Here is a 19,054-nt window from a genome sequence, read left to right as displayed (position 1 = left end):
CTGGGCTGTTTGGCTTGCTGGGTAGAGACAGCAGAACTTGCCCTGGAGGTGTCCCGGGAGCCAGTAGGAGCAGGAGTGGGCACCAGGAGGGGAAGCAGTGAAGCACACAGGAGACACCAATACAAGAAGCAGTGCTGGTTGTTTATTGCAGCACATGTGGCCTGGGGCCCAGCAGTGCCCTCCACCCTGTGTGCAGTTCCTCCCATTGCTGGCCCGAGGGCCAGTTACTGCTGCATACACTTATGCTTCAGAAGCTCAGTGGAATTCTTCCAGGGGACTTCAAGGATCTCAAAGTCACAGCGCAGCTTCTGTGGAGACAGCATGGGGGACAAGGAGGGCTGAGCCTGGCCCAGCCCCTCCCAGTACCCAGCCCTCTGCCTGCCACCATGCTCTGGGGCAGAGATGGGCATTCCTTGGCCCGAGCGACTCGGACATGGAGTCAGATGGCTGAGGCTAGATCCAGCTCCCAGATCTTTCTAGCCAACTCCACCTCTGGGGAAGCCACAGCCTCGCCTCCCTGTGCCCCACACTGGCCTGGAGGTTGAGTCACCAAGGCTGGGCAGGTTCAGCCAGGCCTTTGCCTGGCCAGCCAGACCAGCCCAGAGTGGCCAAGCTGAGAACCTCAGGCTCTGCACAGGGCCCAGGCATGGGGCATCACTCTTACCTCCTGCTCCACCCCTGTGGCCAAGGGACAGGTGGTGAGGTCCAGGTGATCTCCAGAGACCCTGGTCTTCCGGCATGCTGTGCTCTCCAAGTCCATGGTCAGGTAGTACTTGACACCAGCCACCAGCTGGGGACAATGGCAGGCAAGTGAGGGGTGCAGAACCTTCTCCTCCCTCCAGCCTCTGTCACTGCCCTGGGGCACATGCAGGGCTCTGACCTGGAACCCAGGGAAATGGGGCAGAAGCCTGGTTCCTGCCTGGGACCACCTCGCTGAAGCCAAGCTAGGGCAGCTGACGGTGTAGTTCAGTGGTAGATCCTTTGCTTTCTTTCTATGCATGAGGCCTGAGTTCTTCCCAACATGCAGCCAGGGCAGACACAAGGGAGGTATCATTATCCCCTTTGCCTCCCCTCCAGTTCCACCTGGCAAGGACTAAGGGGAAGTAAATGAATTAGTTTTGGGATAGTAGGTAAGATCCCTTTTTTTTTAAATTAGGTATTTTGTGGTTGGGTCCTGTCTCTCTTTGATAATTATTTTGTTCACAGTGGATTTTGGTCTTCATTCAGGTTTTTAAACTTCCTGTATAAGCCAAGTGTGGTGGCACACACCTGTAACTCCAGCACTCAGCAGTCTGAGGCAGGAGGATCACTGTAAGTTTGAGGCTAGCCTGGGCTACACAGTGAGACTTTGTCTCAAAAAAAAAAAAAAATTCCTGTATGAAAGTGCTGATTGGTCTTTTCCCAGTCATCTGGCACCTGGGCAGCATCTCCCTGGCCTGGGCTGCTGGATTTTTCTATACCTTGAGTGTGTACCTGACACCGGAGCAGAGGAAGCTGCTACTACCTCTGTAGTAGCTCGCCAAGGCCACTTGCTGTGGTCAGCTAGTGCCCCTTCCAGCGTGGGCCATTGACACTACCCAGACCCAGCCTTGACTGAACTCTCATCCCTACTGAGGACAATATAGCATCGAACCTATTCTGTAACTGTTTTATCCCCAAGTCTTATTTTCGGTTTTCCTTTTATCCTATTATTCTTAAATGTAGCTAATACACAGGAAAGGGCACAAAATATACATGTTCGATTTTTTTTCTTTTGTAGTACTAGGGGTTGGGCCTAGGGTCTCACACATGCTAGGCAAGTACTCAACCTCTGAGCTGCATGTTTAGTTCTCTGTTCAATGTAACAAAAATTAGTCAATGCCTATATTACCATCCCACAGGCCAAGAACTGCTAGGTGTGGTAGTGCACTCCTATAATCCTAACTACTATAATCTGAGGCAGGATTGCAAATTTGAGGTCAGCCTTGGTGATTTACCAAGACCCTATCTCCAAATAAAATTAAAAAGAGCTGGGATGTAGTTCAGTGGAACAGTGCCCTGGGTTCAAAGCCTAAGACTAGAAAAAAAATGGAAAAGCTACCTCCAAACTCTTCCATTATCATACTCTCTTCTGTTCTCCCCAAAGATAATTACTATTGACACTTTTTTCCTTACTATAGGTTTTTGGTGCCGGCGCTTGAACCCAGGGCCCTGCACATAAGCATATGCCTTACCACTGAGATATACCCCCAGGGCCTACTGTTGCCTTTTTTTTGTGGGATTTTCTTTTTTTTGGTAACAGGGATCGAACTCAAGACCTTGCGCTTGGAGAGGCAGGCAGCGGAACCGAGCTAAATCCCCTGCCCTTTTTTTTTTTTGAGACAGGGTCTCATTATGAAGTTCAGGCTGGCCTTGAACTCACAGGGATCCTTCTGCCTCAGCCTCCCAAGCACTGGGACTATAGGTGTGTGCCACCACAACAGGCTATGTTGACTTTTTTTGAAACAAAGTCTTACTATGTAGTTTAGGTAGGCCTGCACCCTTAGCCTCCCAAGTGCTGGGATTATATGCGTGCGCCACTACGGCTGTCTTGACTTTTTATAAGCTTTTAATAAGCACTTCCTTCCTTTTCTAGCGTTACCATCTATGCACACATCCCTAAGCATGAATTTACTTAAAATGACTGGATCTTGTGTTTTGGTTCATTTACTCAGTATGTACTGAGATTTGTTGTTCTAGGGCTGGGGATTTAGCTCAATGGTGTTGCTGCCTGTCTCACAAGTGCAAGGTCCTGAGTTCAATCCCCAGTACAGCAAAAAAAAAAAAAAAAGAAAAGAAAAAAAAAATTTGTTGTTCTAGCTGTTGATTATGACAGCTGTCACTGTTTTGGTTTTTTTTTATACCAGGCATTGAACTCGACCTTGGACTTTCAAGGCAGGCAGTGGCAACACTGAGCTAAATCCCCCCTTGCTGTCAGTTTAATTACCTTATCTACTGTAATACTAAGAACCATGAGAGCTGTGCCCAGTCCAGGCTTTTAGACAATGCAGCTGTGCACATTTGTGTAGATCCTGCCACAGGTGTTCAGGAGTTTCTCTGAGGCAGTCAGAGAATGGAACTACTGGCTCATGAGGTGTGTCAGTTTTGCAAAATAACACTCAACTGTTTTTATAGCATGCTCAAAGCAATTTACACTCCCACCAACTGGATATCAGTTCCTGTTGCTACATCTGCTCAACACTTGCTATTGTCTAACATTTTTGTCAATTGGGTGGTGGTGATAGCATTTGTCTCCCTAATTACTAATAAAATTGAACCTTTTCACATGCCCACTCTTTTCAAGTATTTTTACCACTTTTCCTATTTTGTCTGCCTTTTTCTTGACTGCAGTTCTTCATGTGCTCTAGTTATGGTCCTTTGTTAACACTGTGCAACTATCCTTTTCCATTCTGTCTTTGTCTCTTCACGCTGCAATTTCAGATAAAATTTCTAACATAATACAGTTAAATTTGCCAACTTTCTCTTGATTCTTCCTACCCTGAGGTCACTATTCTTTATATTATCCTCGTTTTTATACTTGTTTTAATATCACTCTTGCCTCCCCAAACAGCAATCATTATGTTGAAAATTCTGTTTTGTTTATACTATAAGCAAGTTACTGCTCAATGATGCTTTTGAAGGGATGAATTTCAAGTACAGGTGGGAGGTGTACTAGAATTTATGTGTTCCATACAGCAACCTCATTTTCCAAGAGGGGAAACTGAGGCTCAGAGAGGCTGAGACACATGACCAAGGAATAGTCTTCTAGATATAGGGGTTTCCAAATTCCATTCTGGCTACTTCTCAACAAGTCTATAGCAAATTAGCCTGAGTCCCAATTTTCTTCAACTTGAAAACCACCCCCCTTAGGGGCCAGGGATTTAGCTCAGTGGTTCCGTTGTCTGCCTCGAAAGCACAAGGTCCTGAGTTCGACCCCCAGTAACCACCTCCCCCAAAAAACCAAAAAAAATAATGGCTTATTACTGTAGTAGGAAAAATAGTTTGTAAAGATTTTAGCTTCAGGGCTGATTTGTACTAAACTATTCAAAAAAGAACAGGAATAGGGCTGGGATGTAGTTCAGTGGTGCCGCACCCGCCTGCCAAGCGCAAGGAGGTCCTCAGTATGATTCCAGGTACCAAGAAAAAAAAAAAGAACGAACAGGACTAAATGTACTGAATTCAAGTGTAACTCTCTCAAACCTTCCTACCTGGAATGCCCATATGCCTTACCCCTTCCTAAGATAGCTAGATTCCATCACAGCTCCCTGAGGGCAGGAAAGCAGATGATGTGATGAATGGCAGGTGAACTCTTACCCACATCCAATCCACCCTTTTCCTGGTACCTCTTAACTCCCACTCATTTTTCCACCAGGTACTGCCTAGCCCAGCTGTTGACTTGACTTACATCAGGAACACCACAGCCTACCTGGCTCCCAGGAAGAGATCAACCCACACTCTCCCACATTATTCAGGGACTGGGTCATTCCAAGGTACCTGCCCAAGGCCCACATGGCTAGGGCGGCTACCCTCTGGGAGTGGGAAGCTGCCAGTTTCAGTCTGCATTGATAAGGAGTACAGCAGACATGGTCCATCCCTGGAGAAAAGACAACTCCCAGCCCCACTTATTTTTCAAAACACAACATCTAGTCATGAAGGCCACTAACTTTATTGATCTAAAAACAGTGACTGTTTTGCCAAAAAAAAAAAAAAAGGGGGGAGCCAAATGGCATCATACACACCAGAGATGAAGTGGAAGTGAGGGAAGGGGCTGGTAATCCACTGAAGAAAGCTGGTAACTGTCACCAAGGAACTGGCAAGGGAAGGAGAAGGGAGATGCATGCAAGAGTGAGTTTTCCAAAAAAGTTGAAATGGTGTGGGGGAGAGAACTCCCAAAAGACCCTGGAATACATGAGAGGTGAGTACAACAACAGCAATCTTTTCCTTTGTAGAGGCGAGTGAGGTTTGTCCACTCAGCTGTGAACTCTAGAGACTCGGACCCTGGGGCTGGGGATTGAGGGCTCCCCAGAACAGCATCACAAGAAGGCATCACACCACTCCCGGAGGCACCCAAAGCAGTCCCGTGACTGCTTGGCGTTGGCACCACACGTGTCCTTCAGCCATTCCCGGAAGAGGTCTTCATCTTTCTTTAGCACCAGAAATTGGCCAAGGACCACATAGGCCTGCAAAACAGGTAAAGGAAAGGTACTGCTGCTAAATACTCTGTAATCTTCAGCCACACCACCCTGAAAATGTGCCAGATCTTGGAAGATAAAAAGGCTTGGGCCAGATTAGTACTAAGACGGGAGAGCAAGTACTTTTGTGGCATTTCTAAACACAAAATTCCAGTTTTTATCTGTCAAGGGCAGATTTTGCCCCACCTCATCACCACCAAGTGGCCAGAGCCACCCCCTACATACACTCATTTTCCTCTCAATCTGCCCTGAAATACTGTAGTTTCCCCAGGCACATAAAGCCACCCCACACCTTGTCAAAGCCTCTTTCTTCCAACTTCTTGCCCAGGACTTCACCAATACCAGCCAGGCTCCCCACTGGCTTTTCCCCCATGGGCTCTGCCACGAAGTCTCGGTGCTTTTGGGACGTTGTCATCTTGATCAGGCTTAACCTGGGAATCCCAAGACAAAGCAGGTTAGGTCTGAAAACCAGAAACTCCGAAAAATCTCATATTAAGAGGAAGATACACCAGCCACTATAGCAGTTTACTCTATTCTCATTTCACAAATGAGAAAACGGGCTGGGAGTCTGCCCCACTACTGGGCAAGAGAAATCTCTTCCACTCCCCTAGTGACTAGGTTTCGGTACTGCCCCAGTGGAAATACTATCCTGCTCTAACAGGTGGCGCACGTAGGGCAGTGGGAAGATTCCCAAGGTCAGCAGACAGGGCCCTCCCTGAGGCTGTCACTCCCTCTGTGACAAGGGCTGGAGAAAAAAAAAAAACACCACACTGACGTCGTCCAGAACAGCCAGGGGGTATGATAAGTCAACCAAAAACCAAAGGTCTCGACCCCTCTTGTGCCTGCAGACTATTCACCAAGCGAAGCACAGGTGACCAGCGCACCCGCCTCGGCAGCCGCACACATGCGCCTCAGCAACCCCGAAAGGTCCACCCCTAGTTCAAACACACGCCGCCCCGCCTTCAACACACGTCGCCCCGCCCCCTCCACGCGCTGCGGCTCCCACGCGCTGTTCCTCCGCTCAGCGCAGCAGAGCTCTGGGCAAGGGTGCTTCCTCTGGTGTGCTCCAACCATAGGGCCTCTTTCTTCGCCTTCTCCCCGCGCCTGCTCCCGTTTCTAGCCAGGACTCGGATCCCCGGCTCACACTCACCAGCAGCTTTAGCTCCCCTAACGGATTCTCCCGAAACCTGGACGCTCCCGCTGAGGCCTGAAGTCACTGGAACTTTCTTCACCTTCCGCTTCCGGGTCGCCTCAAGACCCGCCTTAAAAATTCAAATTGGGTATTTCCTAGCCACTGAGGGCCATACAGTTGAGGCGCCCTGGAGTTCAGTGGCGTCTCAAGTTGCCGTTCCTTTCCAGCCGTCCTCGGAAAGCTGCGCTGTCTTCTGTATTCTCTCGTCTTCGGCAGCACTTAGTCTGAGGAAGAGAAGCCTCCGAGAATACTTCCATTCTCTGCCGGCCAGCGCCCGGAACTCGAGGGAATAGGCTTGACCGATCTGGCAGTGGGAAGAGTTAGAGGGACGGACACCAGCGGGGGAAGTGCGGCCGGAAGGCTTCGGAGAGTGCGCCAGAAGTACAAGCGTCCGCCTGGTCCAATTCGGACCGGCGTCCTCGAGATCCGGTAGGCGACAACCTAAAACGCCAGAAACCCGAGTTTAAACAGACGCTGCCATTGTGACCACCATCAGGTTTCATTTCTGTGGTTTCGTTGATTTGCCTTGAAGCGAGTCGTGGACGAGTCGCTCTCAGTTTCCAGCCTGGAAAAAGAGATTGTTCAGGCAGCGCCTGTGGGACCCGAGAGCCAGAGAGAGTAAGTGAGGGCCTTTCTCTGAGGCTCTTTCCTCTGGAGTAGAGGGAGAGGGAGACAGGGGCAGCAACTGGAAATGATATGAGTTTTCTTCGGAAACTTTCCGTCTCGGTAGTACCGCCCCTCTTCTTCAGAGGATCCGTATAATGGCATATGCTTCAGATTGAGTCCGGATACCTCGATTTTTTAAGTCATTTCTAGTTTGGATCGTCGTGGTGGTCACCGAATTAGTCTTTGTAGCATAATAAAAGATTGAGGGTGTGTGGCATTACTAGATTTGGGATATACAAGCATGTTGAGAAGGTACAGTTTTCAAACTCTTTCCAGAGAGGCAGCCAGAATCAGTTCTCTGGGAGAATGTGTATAGTTTGATGGTAACCAGTAGGTTTGACAACAGGGGTTAATCTCATATGACACAATTACCCTCTTTTGACAACAGGGGTTAATCTCATATGACACAATTACCCTGAGTGTTTTTTCATTCTTTTATAGCCTTGCTGTGTTAGGTATTGTTTTTTTCTGGGGTCCAGAGAAGTTAGAGTTAGGAAATAAGCTGGATTTGGTGGCCCATGCCTGTCATCCTAGCACTCTGGAAGGCTGGGACAGGAAGATCACAAGCTGAAGCCCAGCCTGGGCATCTTACCAACATCCTTTCTCAAGAAAGGGCTGGGGATATTGCTCAGTTCAAAGGCCTTGGGATTGATTCTCAGTACTTAAAAAGGAAAACACCCAAGAGAGATCCTGAATCCAGACAGCAAGATCTTAAGAGTCCATATTTGTAAACTTTAGTATTTCTTAGTAAATGACTTCTTTCTCTGTCTTCAAAATAGTCCTGGCTTCTGAGACAGCCATCCAAGAAATTCAGGAGGAGCTGACAGTTTCTGTGTCCCTAACCATCCTGTGGCTGGACCCAGCATGTCACAGGCCACCAAGAGGAAGCATGTGGTGAAGGAGGTGCTAGGGGAGCACATGGTACCCACTGACCGGCAGCAGATCGTGAGGGTGAGTTGCACTGGGCACAAACTGCTTCCACCCCCCCACCCCACCTTCCAGCCCTTCACTCCTGTTGGACTCCTAGTGTGGGGATAGGATGCAGTGCAGCTCACGGGTGAAAGATCTGACTGATGCGGCTGACTGAGTCTTGGTCTCTCCTGGACCAGGTAGTCAGGACCCCAGGGAACAATCTGCATGAGGTGGAGACGGCCCAAGGGCAACGCTTCCTGGTAAGCATGCCCTCCAAATACCGCAAAAACATCTGGATCAAAAGAGGTGAGAGAGGCAGCCCTCCACGAGACATAACCATTTCCTCTTGCTGTGGCTTTCCCCATCACAAGCAGTACTGGGTTTGCCTTTTCTCACCTACAGGAGACTTTCTCATTGTTGACCCCATTGAAGAGGGAGAAAAGGTGAAGGCTGAGATCTCCTTTGTGCTTTGCAAGGACCATGTGCGCTCTCTGCAGAAGGAGGGGTACTGGTAGGGCGGTTCCCTTTATTTTGGACTCTAGCTTCTGGGGGTACTGACTTCTTAGGTAGGGAATTGGGGGCAGGGGAGATCATGGCATCCCAGGCAGGGACAGCTGGAAACAGTTGTTTTGCTGAGAGGTTCTCTGTTCACTCTGACCTGGTTCTTGTCTTCACACAGGCCTGAGGCCTTTTCTGAAGTGGCTGAGAAGGGCAGCAGCAACAGGAACAGGTGAGGGGCAAGCCCCAGGTCAGGGAAGACAGAAAATAGGGCTCCACATCTTGGTGCTTCCTTTGTCCCTTTGTAAGATACCTCATGACAGCTCCTCAGTCCATGGTAGAATAGATGGTTATGAGTATGGCTTAAAGATGTCCTTAATTAAAATCCTGGCTTTGCCACTTTCAGCTGAGGTACTTTAAGCAAGCTAATAGCTTAAGACTCAGTTTCCTCATCTGTAAAACGAGAACTTTGTGAGGAGTAAAGGAGCTAATACTTGGAACATTGCCTATGGAATGTGAGCCCATTGTGTTGGTTGGTGGTAGAGAATTGTTATGATTACTAATTGAAACCAAAACCTGTGGCAAATTTTGGTGGTGAGGGACAGTCTTAGTTATATTCTTAGGTCAGGTTTTCTGTTTACTGTGTGTGTCCTTGGTTGCACATCTGGTTTTCAGATCTCAGGAGGTGTTGGGCTAACTCTCTTCTCCTCCCACTTGCAGACAGACTCAGCCAGAACTCCCAGCTGAGCCACAGTCATCAGGAGAAGAGTCTGGCTCTGAAGATGATTCTGACCTCTTTGTCAACACCAACCGCAGGCAGTATTATGAGAGTGAGGAGGAAAGTGAAGAGGAAGAGGCCGCTTGAGACCTGAGACCCACTTCTCTGCTTGCTCATGGACTAGTCTCAGGCTCCCCTGGGCTTGGTCCCAGGGTGCCCTGCAGATCTGCACTCTTGGATGGGGACAAGGCACAGCCCCTCCCTGAACTGTCCTGACTTAGGTGAATTAAACCCCTGGTGGGTGGTGACTTGTATGGTGTGTGAGTGGCTCTCTGGGAGAGGGAGACTTGTGACATAAAACCTGCTGCTCTTTGGGGACCAGTGGGCAGAATGGGAGGGAAATGGGGATGGGCAAGTGGTTAGCTCACATGCTCGCTCTCTTATTGGGCACTTAGTGCCAGGCCCTGTGCTATTCTCCTTGTACCTGTTTAACAGCTAGGAGCTGCCCCACTTCATTGCCTGCTTAATTCCAATTCAAGCATTCAGGGCTGGGCATTTAGCTCAGTGGCAGCACGCCTGCCTCTCAAGTGCGAGGTCCTGAGTTTGATCCCCAGTACCAAAAAAAAACAATTCAAGCATTCAGGGATGCAGCATAGGGCCTAGTACCCACCTCTCAAGAGCTGCTCAGGACAAAACCCATGGTGCTTCATGAGCCACTTCCCCAGCCTTTCCCAGTCTTCCTTACCAGGAGTGCCCAGCACTTGCTGCCCTATATCCACTGGCTGGACCTTACCCTTCTTTCACCCTTAAACATCTTTTACCTCCAGAATGTGTACTTTGTAGTCTGCAAACATGATACCTATACCATCTGCTTTATTTGGAACTGGATTATCATTTCCTGAGAACACTGATTAGCTGCTGCTGGTTGTGGTAGTGCGTGCGTGTAATCCCAGTGCTCTGGAGGCTGAGACAGAATCACCAAGAGTTTGAGGCCAGCCTGAGCTACATAGTGAATTTGAGGCCAGCCTGAACTGCATAGCTAAACCCTGTCTTGGAAACACTAAAAAAAGTAAGAGGCTGCATCCTTTGTGCCTGAGGGCAAAGTAGGTAGGGTTGGTGGCCTCCTTGTGGCTCTTCCTATCATCACTCCCCACTGCCCTCAGTGCTTTCTGTTGTTACTTTTTTTGTTTTTGTTTTGGGGATGGGTCACTTTTGCTCAGGCTAGGCTCAAATGTCTGAACTCTAGGTGTTCTCTTGCCTCTGCCTCCCAATTACTTGCCCACCTAAAAATCATTTCATCTCATTTCCTGGAAGCTTTTGTGTCTAGGTCTGCACTGTCCTTGTTGTTGCTAACATTGACCTAATCACTGATCTGTCATTGGTGAGTTTACCACCTGGCTTAGTGTTCTTCCCTCTTGGGTGGTTTTTTACATCTTCCAATGGAGCTGACAACACTGTAGCCTCTGGTCCCTTGATATCTCCAGAATGTACACCTCTGCCTTCTACTCCAGCCTGCTGTTTATGCCCTACTCACTCCCTGGACCCCTGACATTGCAAGAATTATATAGCACCTTTTGAATTTAGATACCTATACATTTGCCACCTCCTGGGTTTCTTATCCATTTACCCTCTGCAAAAATTCTTTGTATTTTGAGACAAGGTCTTGTTAAGGTGCCCAGACTGGCCTCTACCTGTGATCCTCCTTTCTTAGCCTCCTGAGTGGCTGGGATTATAGGCAAGCTCCACCACACCTGGTTTAAAAATTCTTTATCCTCATCCTCCAGACCTGACATTCTCACCATTAGCCTTCTGCTCTCACTTCCTTGCTGGTCCCGCATCATCCCCGTGGGCTTCACCGTCATTCTATTCTGTCCCCTCATCCTGGATGAACTTGATCATTCACTCCTGTGCCTGAACCCAAGGCACAATTAGGAGGTGGGACAGCAGCCCCCATTTGTACATGAATTCTTCACTCCAGCCCTCAGGTGGACACTTGGCACCACCCAGCAGGATTCCTCGGGTATCACCTCCCCTTCCCACGGTGGCTGCTTAGCTGCAGCAGCGCTTCAGTTGAGAAGCAGGAGCCATGGGGGAAAGACTCCTCATTGTGCATCTGCATATGTGCTCACCTGTCTTGTCTTCCACCTCCCATTATAAGCCAGTGAAACTTGCATGTTAGAGCCTCTCGCTTTCTTAAGGACTTCGTTGTGGCTTTGGTTTCCTTTGGTTACTTGGCTTGAAGGGTTTTTTGGTCACTATTGGAGGTGTCAGCATCAAACCTTGCTGAAGAATCTTCTATTCTGTAGTAATCAGAAAAACCTGTACTGGTCCCCACATCCTCTCCAGCTCTAGCTTCATGTATTTGATCCTCGGGCACTTTATGTTTGCTTAGAGCAGCTTTAGGTGCACGTGTGTATATAATATAAAATATGTGTGTATGCAGATAATAAAGCAGATGAGTTAAGGGGATCGAACTCGGGTCCTTGCACTTGCGCAGCAAGCGGCGAAACCACTGAGCTAAATCCCCGGCCCCTGTGTGAGTCTATCTTTAACTTATCTGAAGTTTGTTTTTTATGGGAGGTAGAAGGCATTTTTTTCTTAGAGCCACTTGTCTCTATATACCTTTTATGGAATGGTTCATTTTCTCATTGAAAGTACCTTTTTAAAAATAAAGTCATCCATTTATATGGGCCCCTTTTTGCAATTTTAATCTGTCATATTAATCCATGTGCCTGTAGGATGTAGTATGCTGGCTACCTGGTAGATGGCCACCCAACCCCTCATTCCTCGACCATTTCATATTGTCTCTTATATAACAACTTTAGAATAAGCTTATCCATTTTCACTTAAAAGTCCAGCTGGAGCTGGGCGTGGTGGCTCACACCTGTAATCCCAGCACTTGGGAGGCTGAGGGAGGAGGATTGCCTCAGGTTCAAGGCCACCCTGGGCTACATAGTTCAGGGCCAGCCTGAATTACAAAGGGAGACCCTGCCTCAAAAAAAAAGTCCAGCTGGATTTTCCTTGGCAGTTTGATTTGGGAAGAAGTGGGGCCTTGAGAGTTTTGAATTTTCCTACCCAGGATTGAGGTTGGGGTGTGTGTGTGCATGCGTGTGTGTGTGTGTGTGTGTGTGTCTCCATATGGGACTTTCACTTTTTGGTGGGGGGGGTTGCCAGGGATGGAACTCAGGACCTTGCACTTGTCAGGCAGGTGCTGTGCCACTGAGCCACATCCGCGGCCCTCAGTTTTTTATTTTTTTTGAGACAGGATCTCGCTGTGCAGTTCAGGCTGGTCTCAAACTCACTGTGTAGCCCAGGCTGGCCTTGAACTTGCAGTGATCCTCCTGCCTTAGCCGCTCGAGTTCTGGGATTACAGACATGCACCACCATGCCTGGCCACATTTCTAAATTAATTTAGTCTTAGGAACTCTATAAAATTCCTTGTTCTTTGTTACACATTCCCTATTACTTGTTATGAATGTGATCTTTATCAACGCCATTTCTAACCATCACTGGTATAGAATGTTTGTGTTGCTCCTGTCATCAATCTGCTTGAACTCTAATGAGTTCTAAGTTCTTCAGTTGACTTTTTGGGGTTTCTGTATAGCCAAATCATATCCTACTACTGGCATTCTTTTTTTTTTTTTTGTACCAGGGATTGAACTCAGGCCCTTTTGCTTGCAAGGCAGGCGGCAGCACCATTGAGCTAAATCCCCGGCCCTTACTGTGGCATTCTTTATCTTGTCCTCATTTCATCCTTTATACTCATTTCTTTTTCTTATGACTCACAGAGGCCAGGACCTCCAATCTAATGTTGAATGACAGACACCTTCGATTGCTCCTGTTACTGGGATTGATTCCATCATGAAATAGGATTTTTTTTGGTGATAGTACTGGGGAGTGAATCCAGGGCCTTCATACTAAGCAACATCCCCAATTTTTATTTTTATTTTACATTTTGAGACAGGATCTTGCTGTTACTGAGTTTCCCAGGCTGGACTCAAACTTGTGATCTTCCTGCCTCAGCCTCCCAGAGTGCTGGGATTACAAGCATGTGCCATTATTCCCAGCTTGAAATGGTATTCTTGCTTTAGGTTTCTAGTAGGTAACCTCCACTGAGCTGAAGATTCATTCTTCCTAATTTACTAAGGTTTTTTTTTTTCCCTTCTTTATTAAACAGTGACACATTTTGACATCAATTGAGATAATCACATGATTTTATTTTATTACTGAATTCAATTACATTAATAGATTTCCTAATTTTGAATTAATCTTGGATTCTGATACAAACTGCCTAATTTTGCAGTGTATTGTTTATTTATTTATTTATTTAGGATATTATGTCCCTGGGTCAGTTTTACTTTTTAAATTTTCTTTCTTTCAGTGAGCTCCTTGCCAGGTGTGATGGCAAATGCCTGTGATCCCAGCACTGGGAAGGCTAAGACAGGAGGATGGCTTCGATACCAAGGGCAGCCTGGAATTCATAAGTCCCTGTCTCTAAATAAATAAGCAAGCTCCTAGTTCTATTTTGATAACATCATTATGCTAGCCTTGTAGAAGTTTAATCTTCAGGCTGTTTATAGAACAGAAGTTTGTTTCTTCAGAATTTGATAGGCCTCATTCATAAAAACATCTGCAGCTAAGTGCGGTGGCACAGGCCTGTAATTCAAGCACTTTGGGAGGCTAAGGCAGGAGGATCCCAACTTCAAGCCCAGCCTGGGCAATGTAGTAACTTAGTCACTGTCAAAAATATATATATATATTTTTTTAATTTTTTGTTTTTGGTACCAGGGATCGAACTCGGGTCCTTGTGCTTGCGAGGTAGGCAGCGGAACCACTGAGCTAAATCCCTGGCCCTGTCAAAAATATTTTTAAAGGGCCGGGGATTTAGCTCAGTGGTTCCACTGTCTGCCTTGCAAGCACAAGGTCCCAAGTTCGATTCCTGGTACCAAAAAAAAAAAAAATTTTTTTTTAAATAAAGGAATTAGGAGCTTGGCTTGGTGGCACACCTGAAATTCCAGCACTTGGTAGCCTGCGTGAGGATCACCATGAATTTGAGACCACCCTGGGCTACATAAGTGAGTTCAAGCTCAGCCTGAACTACATAGTGAGACCCTATCTTAAGAAATTAAAAATAAAAGAGGGCCGGGGATTTAGCTCAGTGGTTCCTCCCCCTGCCTCGCAAGCGCAAGGTCCCAGGTTCAATCCCTGGTACCAAATAAATAAATGAGAATAGGTATTTACCTCAGTGCAAAGGCCCTGGGTGCATTCCCCACTACTGGGATGGTCTGTGTTTGGTGCCTTTTTTTAGAGAGATAAATGTTTGCCTTCAGTTACTCCTGTGGCATTCTGTTTACTGAAGTTCTCTGTCTCATTTGGCTTTTTTTTGAAACGATCTTATGTGTAGTCCAGGCTGGGCTTGGCAGGCTGGGGGGCAGTTAGAACCAACAAACACGTGCCTTGAATTCTGTGTATTTTTTTCTCTTTGGCTAGCTTTGCAAGAGATCTGCCTTCTGTGTTGGCTTTTCCATTCTATTGTATTTATCTACTGATTTCCAGCATTTTGAGTTCTAATATGTAGTTAATTTTAATTTGTTTGTTAATATATTTAGGCTTGTACATTATCCCACAAGTACTCCTTTAGCTGTTCTCCACTTTGTGGTGTGTGTGTTTTTGGCACTGTATCTGTAACTCTCATCTAACATTTTTCTCCAGCTCACTCAGTGATTTTGTCGTCTACCTAATAGCCTCTCCCCACCCCAGGAGACCCCCACCCTCCTCCCAGTGCTTGGATTGAGCCCAGAATGAGTTATAAACCCAGCCAGCCAGCCTCCCCCCACCACCCAAAAAAAACCTCTTTTAATCTCCACTTCTCTGTATCTTAGCCACAGGGGACTGTAACTGAGAATCCTAGTGGAGTAGATGTCTTGTATGCTGCTTGCTGCCTCCTTTGTCATTCTCTGACCCTAGATTCCACCTCTGTTCCAGCTTCATGGTGGTATCCAATGATGTGTGGTAGATCTCCCAGAATGAGCTGAGTGTCCTCACAGCCCTTAATCCCTGATGCCATGGCCAGGCCATGTGGTTGTTACCTAATAGTACTCGTCCTTCCTCCAGTTACCCTTGGGTCTTTGGGGACCTCCGGTCTCTGCATCTCAGTCACTTTTAGACCAACTTATTTTTTGGTACCGGGGATTGAACTCGGGTTCTTGTGCTTGTGCAGCAGGCGGCGAAACCACTGAGCTAAATCCTTGGCCCCAGACCAACTTTTATAGCCAACCCACATTCCTCCATCATCCAGCCCCTGTGTACACTCAGCAAGGAGCAGGAATGGCAATCAGAGCTACTCATGTTGTTTCTTATTTAATCTGTAAAGGTAGTAAAACATTCTAGACTTTTTCTCACGTCAGAGCAGTCTTGCAAGGCAGGCACTGTGGCACACACTTGTAGACTACTCAGGAGTCTGAGGCAGGAGGATCACTTTAGCCCAGAAATTTAAGAGCAGCCTGGGCGTCAACAAGACACCCATCTCAAAAAGAAATACAGACACAATACTTGCATTCATGGAATAAAAAGTCATGATATATTTTTCAGTACATTGCTGGATTTGGTTTTCTGATATTGGGGGATTTTGGCACCCAGGTTTATAAGCAAGATGATTTATACTTTTCCTTTTTTGTATTGCCCTTGTTTTTGTATTAAGGTTATACCAACCTCATAAAATCAGTTGAGATTGCTCTCTATGATCATTACAAGAGTATTAAGATTGAAATTTATCATTTCTAAAATTTTTGGTAAATTTTGATATAAAACCAACTGTGCCTGGCACTTTTTAGGGAATGGGTAGGTTTTGAATTCAATGTTCAGTGGTGTTACTCAGGTTTCCTGTTCTAGAGTCAGTTATATTTTCAAGAAAGACTTTCATGGCTGGGGATTTAGCTCAGTGGCACCATGCCTACCTCACAAGCACAAGGTCCTGAGTTTGAACCCTGAAACCAACAAAAAAATAAAAACTTTTCATATTTTCTCATTTTAACTGTTGCTTCAAACATCTGGCACAAAGTTATTTGTAGAATGGCCTTATGTTTGTAGTCTTGACTACATCAGAAATTCTGTCCCTTCTTTTGTTTATTTGTTTGAGACAGGGTCTCACTGTGTAATTCACACTGGCCTTGAACTCTAGCCCAGGCCAGCCTTGAACTTGTGGTGATCCTCCTGCCTCAGCCTCCCAACTGCTGCAATTACAGGTGTGCGCCACCATGCCTGGCTAGAAATTGTCCTTTTTGTGCCACATATTTGTATTTCTTTTGTATCCTGTCTTGACAGTCTGTTCCTATTCTCTTCAAACCACCAGCTTTTTGTTATTCTCCTTACTTGGTAATTTTTTTTTCTATTTCATTTATTTCTGCTGTTATATTTCCCACTTAAGCTCCCTTGAGTTAGTCTGTGGTTCCTTTTCTTACCCTTTGTTTATATGCTTACCTCTAATTTTCAGCTTTTCCTTCTCCAAACCAAGCTAGAGAAGTTTCAAACCTAATGAAAAAGTGAGAGTTGTAAAATAACTATATGCTTCAACAGGGTCAGTGTTACAGTTTGGATCTAAAATGACTTGCTGGGTGTGGTGGTGCACTTTTGTAATCTCAGCACTCGGAAGGCTGAGGCAGGAGGATTACCACAAATTCAAGGCCTGCCAAGCCAGGTTCACTGTCACACCTATAAACCACAGTTTTCTCTCTAGTTACTAAGTAATCTGTGGGAGTATCTTGCCTTTTAAGGCTAAAAATTTCCTTGATGTAGTTGTTTCAGTGTCAATTTCTAGTGGGATACTTTTTTGCCTTACTTGTGTGTTTCTGATGTTTTTAATTGAGGTAATATACACATAACAATATGTACTACTTTAGCCTCTTTTTTTTGCGTTACCAGGGATCAAACTCAGGACCTTGCGCTTTCGAGGCAGGCACAGTGCCACTGAGCTAAATCCCCAGCCCCCATCTTAGCCATTTTTAAGTGCGCAGTTGAGTAGTGCTGAGTACCTTTGCACTGTGTGTTTTGTTGTTTTTTGAGACCAGATCTTGCTATGTAGTCTAGGCTGGCCTTAAACTTGCAGTGATGCTCCTTCTTCAGCCTCTTGAGTCCTGAGATTACAGGCATGTGCTTTTGAGTCAGGATCTCACTATGAATTTCAGGCTAGCCTTCAACTCACTACATAGCCCAAGCTGGCCTTGAATTTATGGAGATCCTACCTCAGCCTCCTGACCACGCCCAGGTTTACCTTTCCATTGTGGTACAGTTAAGTTCCAGAATCTCCTCACACCCGTTAACCACAGCTGCTCCTCAGCATCGTCCTACACCATTGATGGCAGACCTTTTAGAGCTTTCAGTGATAACAAACAGCCAGCTGTGGCACGCATGCCATAGTTTTGTCACCAGTCACCACTGCCATCACCGTTTTGCTGTTTCTGAATTTGATTACACTAGATAGTGCAGATAAGTGGGATCATAGAGTATTTGTCTTTTTGCAATGGCTTATTTAACATAATGTCCTCAAGGCTCATCCATGTTGTGCCATGTGTACAGTTACTTTCTAAGGCTAATATTCCATTGTATGTGTGCACCACATTTTGTTTCTCTATTCATCACTGTTGGGCATTTAGGTTGCTTCCTGCTTGTAATGATCATGGATGATGCTGCTGTGAACATGTGTGTACAGATAGCTCCCCGAGATGTTGCTTTCAATTCCTTTGCATATACACCCAGAAGTGGAGTTGTTGGGTCAGATACTAATGTCACTTTAAATTTTTCCACCAAGAAGCCAGCATATTTCCTGATGTTTGTCCGTATCCCCCTAGTCCTCGGGGCCTCTTGGTTTAACTTCTTGGAAGGAGGCTCATCCAAGGCTGTATAAGCTCTGGACAGTGCCACCCAATATCTGTGCCACAGTTGATACAAGGTGGTGCTGCCCCAGCACACTTGAAGTGCACCTAGAGGTCACTGTCCATCTGTGCAAGTGTCCATCCTCGGGTCTTGAAGTTGTTGTGGATGGTTGAGATAAAAGAGCAGTCAGTGTCTGGGAGACCCTGTGGCCCTGATTCTGTGTTCTCTTTGGCCAGAGTTACTTCCCCTTCCTCTTTTTAATGTTTTTGAAATCCCATAGTCTGCACCATTTTACATTCCAAACAGCAGTGTACAGGTTCCAAGTGCTCCATATCCTTGCCAACAGTTGTTATTTTCTATTTGATTTGGGGTTTTGATTATAGATATATACAAAGTATGATCAGAATATATGGTGAGGCATGTTTAAATACCGCATTGTTTCTGTGGTGTGAGAAACTAAAAGTGGAAATAAGGACTGAAATGTATAATGGATGTTGGGAAATGGGAAGAAAGTGTTCAAATGGGAAGGGGAACAAGGGAAGAGGGAGAGAAAGTAAGGAAGGGACACGAAAAAAGGGAAAAAAAGGGAAAAATGGGAACAAAGCTTTTGTAATAGGGAGGGGAGGGGGCTTGAGGGGTGGAGTGGGATAAAATAAATTTTATTTATTTATTTAAATTTTGAGCACCAGGGATTGAACTCAGGACCTTGCGCTTGTAAGGCAGGCCACAGAACCACTGAGCTAAATCCCCGGCCCTAAAATTTATTTTTAAAAAAATACATATGGCAGGGCCAGGGATTTAGCTCAGCGGTTTTGCTGCCTGCTGCGCAAGCACAAGGACCTGAGTTCAATCCCCAGCACCAAAAAAAAAAAACCCCAAAAAACAAAACAAAACAAAAACCAGTGGTGAGGGCCAGGGATTTAGCTCAGTGGCACCACACCTGCCTGGCAAGTGCAAGGTCCTGAGTTTGATTCCTGGTACCAAGGG

The 19,054-nt window shown here is 46.3% G+C and overlaps 2 protein-coding genes across 4 annotated transcripts; one reads left to right on the top strand and one right to left on the bottom strand.

Annotated features, from left to right (window-relative positions):
* Nucleotides 1–4,665: 4,665 nt before the first annotated feature.
* Nucleotides 4,666–6,544, bottom strand: Banf1 (barrier to autointegration nuclear assembly factor 1). The gene is made up of 3 exons (XM_004852348.4): nt 6,361–6,544; nt 5,503–5,641; nt 4,666–5,198 (listed from the first exon to the last, which is right to left on the bottom strand). The coding sequence occupies exons 2-3, from the start codon at nt 5,623–5,625 to the stop codon at nt 5,052–5,054; spliced, it is 270 nt and encodes an 89-aa protein (XP_004852405.1). The 5' UTR covers nt 5,626–5,641; nt 6,361–6,544; the 3' UTR covers nt 4,666–5,051.
* Eif1ad (eukaryotic translation initiation factor 1A domain containing) lies at nt 6,531–9,504 on the top strand. 3 transcript variants are annotated; one of them, XM_004852346.3, is made up of 6 exons: nt 6,531–6,831; nt 7,848–8,019; nt 8,178–8,286; nt 8,383–8,491; nt 8,660–8,710; nt 9,199–9,504. In XM_004852346.3, the coding sequence occupies exons 2-6, from the start codon at nt 7,933–7,935 to the stop codon at nt 9,341–9,343; spliced, it is 501 nt and encodes a 166-aa protein (XP_004852403.2). In that variant the 5' UTR covers nt 6,531–6,831; nt 7,848–7,932; the 3' UTR covers nt 9,344–9,504. The 3 variants fall into 3 exon arrangements, with proteins under 3 accessions (XP_004852403.2, XP_004852404.2, XP_004852402.2); XM_004852347.3 differs by having other exon boundaries at nt 6,531–7,020; nt 8,383–8,485; XM_004852345.4 differs by having other exon boundaries at nt 6,531–7,020.
* Nucleotides 9,505–19,054: the final 9,550 nt, after the last annotated feature.

The sequence above is a fragment of the Heterocephalus glaber genome, unplaced genomic scaffold (assembly GCF_053883595.1).
Source record: "Heterocephalus glaber isolate CG9 unplaced genomic scaffold, H.glaber_assembly_v1.0 deba00000594, whole genome shotgun sequence".
Taxonomy (NCBI): Eukaryota; Metazoa; Chordata; class Mammalia; order Rodentia; family Bathyergidae; genus Heterocephalus; species Heterocephalus glaber.
This window is presented reverse-complemented; position numbering and strand designations above follow the sequence as displayed.